This window comes from Volvox carteri (genome assembly GCF_000143455.1).
Source record: "Volvox carteri f. nagariensis unplaced genomic scaffold VOLCAscaffold_16, whole genome shotgun sequence".
Classification (NCBI taxonomy): domain Eukaryota; kingdom Viridiplantae; phylum Chlorophyta; class Chlorophyceae; order Chlamydomonadales; family Volvocaceae; genus Volvox; species Volvox carteri.
The window spans coordinates 995248-998868 of record NW_003307559.1 but is presented as its reverse complement, the minus strand read 5'-3'; the positions used below and the strand labels follow the sequence as shown (position 1 = coordinate 998868).

The 3621-nt window shown below is 55.4% G+C and overlaps 1 protein-coding gene across 1 annotated transcript in view; it reads right to left on the bottom strand.

The window, feature by feature from the left end:
• Positions 1-2798: 2798 nt before the first annotated feature.
• VOLCADRAFT_90307 (uncharacterized protein) overlaps positions 2799-3621 on the bottom strand; it is a gene marked incomplete at both ends in the record, with an annotated part of 10624 nt that continues 9801 nt past the window's right edge. The window contains 2 exons of the mRNA XM_002949808.1: positions 2799-3164; positions 3426-3485. Coding sequence (XP_002949854.1) covers positions 2799-3164; positions 3426-3485 — 426 coding nt within the window. The remainder of the gene's footprint in view (positions 3165-3425; positions 3486-3621) is intronic.

Below are 3621 nucleotides of genomic sequence, written 5' to 3'. Positions count from 1 at the left end.
TGTGTGTGTGTGTGTTGCACCTCAGTTGCGCTACCCAGAGAGGTGTAACGAGCCCACACGAGCCAGAGGCCCAAGAGGCTAAGAGCCACAAGGTAGGTCAAGGATGCAAAAAAGGCCTAGTAGCCAAGCAATATATACCGTCTGGATAGCACCCATGACACTAGTCGACTACGACTGCTTGCATAGAGACGAGTGCATAACCTAAATGCTGTTTACAAGATGGGGCAGTTTTGCTTGTCCGCTGTCTGTCCATCGTAATCAACTTCACATCGGAATCATGGCTAGGGATTACGTCAGAGCACCAACGACACTGCAATTACCTTATAATCTGGGCGGTATGGCAGCAGCCACCAACCGGCAGCACCATAGCGTCTCCCTGACTACTGCTTCAATGTGCCCAGTGCCCAGTGCCCAGTGCATTGGGGGCGCTTGGGGGCCCTAGTACCTTCGAGAGCTGAGAGCATTACTAGGACGTGTGTACGGTAAACTACTATACTACCAGCAGCAGGAAAACGGACCACGTTTGGCCTCAGTGCCCTGTGTCGAGATAAGAAGATTACTACCCCTAAGCTGTGCATGTCCCTCTATAACGCGCTCATTGTGCCGGTATTTTCGTATGGGGTGCAAATTTTGGGACCCGATTTTATTGGTGTGAATTTCGGGAGCGCAATGGCGAACCCTCTGGTGCAGGAGCAGCATGTGTATATGCGGTCAGTGGTAGGAGTGAGGCGCCCGACGATGATTTCACTTTATCGCGAGCTATCACAAAGGCCGCTCCAGTTCCATTGGGCCAATCTTGTGCTAAGGTTCTGGAACTCAACTGTTTAGAGGCCGGGGACACTGTGCCACCGGGCCTTCATTGCCGACCTTGAATTGGCACGGCGGGGGTGTTACTGAGTGCTGGACGAGCAAGGTCCTAGCTTTCCTCAAGAGTTTGGGAGCTGAGCCCCCAGCCGGGCTGCGTGGTGACGAACTCATAGCGCATTACGCCACCGTTAGGTTGCCAGTGGGAAGGAAGCTTACTAAAGAGTTAGCTAGGCGACTCGTCGCCCGGTGGGAGTGCCCGGATACCCTAGGTAATCCACGCACCTTCCCGGCAGTGCTGCAATGGACGGTAAATCGTTTTTAGTGCGGTTACGTGGTGGACCATCATCGTCCTTCTGAGACCCTCGTCCGCTTGAGCACGCAGCGCCTTAGAGCAACGTTCCGGGTCTCCCAGACTTCCGAGAGGAACCTGGCTAGTGCACCAGGGGTGGGGCCTCGGTCATAATCGTGCGCATGTCGCACCCTTGAAACACGAGGTCATGTTCATATTTAGCCCGTGTAATTGTGTAAGACCGAGCATTCCGTAAAAACGTAAATTTAATCTTCAACCGCCCCGCAGTCGCAAAGCCTGCAGGTGCGCGCTGTGCACTCACGGCCGTTAGGTCGGTTAATCTCTAACTCTCAACAGCCTAACCAGAAACGTATAAGCACTGGATGCAAACGTTGGAGCATGGCGGTTTCAGCGTGGGCCAGCCACTTATGCCGCGTGCCCCTAAGCGGGCCCCCCATCCAGTTCAGATAGCGACATGCCTTGACGCCGGTACTTCCTCACTTCATGGTGCGTGGATTACCTAGGGTATCCGGGCACTCCCACCGGGCGACGAGACGCCTAGCTAACTCTTTAGTAAGCTTCCTTCCCACTGGCAACCTAACGGTGGCGTAATGCGCTATGAGGTCGTCACCACGCAGCCCGGCTGGGGGCTCAGCTCCCAAACTCTTAAGGAAACCTAGGACCTTGCTCATCCAGCACTCAGTAACACCCCCGCAGTGCCAATCCAAGGTCGGCAGTGAAGGCCCGGTAGCAATTTTATATAAACATACGTTAATATCACATTTACAATCGGACAATGGCATCTGAAGCCTCACAAGGCTAACTTAAGGCGACTTCGGTGGTTTGAGCCTGAGTGTCACGGCCGGCCACTTGCCCAATATAAATATGGGGGATTTTCGAGACAGGGAAGTTAGCCTGGGGCCATCGAGCCGGTCAGCGGGACGACCAAGATGATCACGGTGTATGTGTGTGTACGTGTGTGTGTGTGTGTAATTCGTTCTTTGTAATGAATGGAGGTTTTCAACGGGTTTTGTTTGCGAGCTGTTCGACGAAGTTTGGCTAGGTTCGCTGCTGCTGGTGGCAACGCTGCTGAGGCGGTTTAGTGTAACCACGATGTAACGGCAGAGGACAAGAACCTTAGCTCCTACCACCAGGTAATCATCCTGGCCACCCGCTGCCACCCGTCAGCAAGTAACCCGCCAGCGTGTAACCCTCTCATCCTGTCATGCAGCAGCACCACACTACCACAAGCCGGCAACAGAAGGGTCACGTTGAACCACCTCACAACCACCTCCTCTTCCGCCACTTCAGACATAAGCACCCCAACAATAAGAATCCCCGCCAGACAGACAGACAGCCAGGAAAACGAAAAACCTGCGGAAAAGCGAAAAACCAGCCCAAAAGTTATTCGAATTACTAAACAATACGAGAGAGAAAGCGCAGTCTCCAAGGGCCTGGACAGCCAGCAGAAATTCAAAAACTCTCAGCACCTGTGCAAATGTGCAGACATCCTACTAACCATTTGACCTGACCTACCACCGCCTGCCTAGGCAACAAACCTTCACACCTACCCGACCTAAGTCTGCATGTAGCCTCAATAGGATACAACTTATCCAGTTATTCCTGTGGTGGTGACTAACCAATAAAACCAAAGCCATGTCTACTACATCCTTCTGCATCATACACCACCCAAGCTGCGGTCTCAACGCTTGGCCGCAATGCCCAGCTTGCGGGCCCACGACTGCGCCTTAGCACCCTGGTATCCCGCCCGGCCACCCCGACCACCACCCCCTCCACCCCCACGGCCAACCCCTCCCGACGCAAACTCCAGGTAGCGTATCCCCGAGGCGCCAGTGAGCGCCGCCATGTCGCCCACTCGGCGCCGCGCCGCCGGCCTCTGGCCCGCCGCCGCCGCCAGCCCCTCCGCGTCCTCGTCTCGCAGCGTCTCCACCCCGGCCTCCTCCATACCCGCAGACAGCACCCGGGACAGCAGGTCCAGCTGGGAGGACTTATCGGAATACATAAGGCCCGCAGAACCCGCAGCCGCGTCCAGCAGGTTGGTCACCACCTGTTGCGGTTGGGGGTGCAGGTGGTCTTACCCCAGTCTTACCGCTATATACTCTTTCTCTCCCTCTCACGCTACTAATACTACAGCCATATGACACCTCGCCGAGGCCAGCCTCTGCAATGCCCACGGGGCCAACAACACGGCATTAAACAAGGAATAACAACTGCTACTACTGTTACTACTGCTACTACTGCTACTACTGTTACTACTGTTACTAAGAGAAACATATGTCAACGAACATCCCCCCAGCCCGGTCGTCACCTTGAAGGAGTAGCCCTGGTCGATCAGGAACTGTTGTCGCTTCGTGGAGTAGTACATCTCCTGCGTGTCCGTAGACACGGGGTGTAGAAGAAGGCGTTGAACTGCCGGCGGGAGTGGGGGGGAAGTGGGGGGGGGAGTGGGGGGGGGAGTGGGGGGGAGTGGGAGGGAGTGGGGGAGTGGGGGGGAGTGGGGGGGG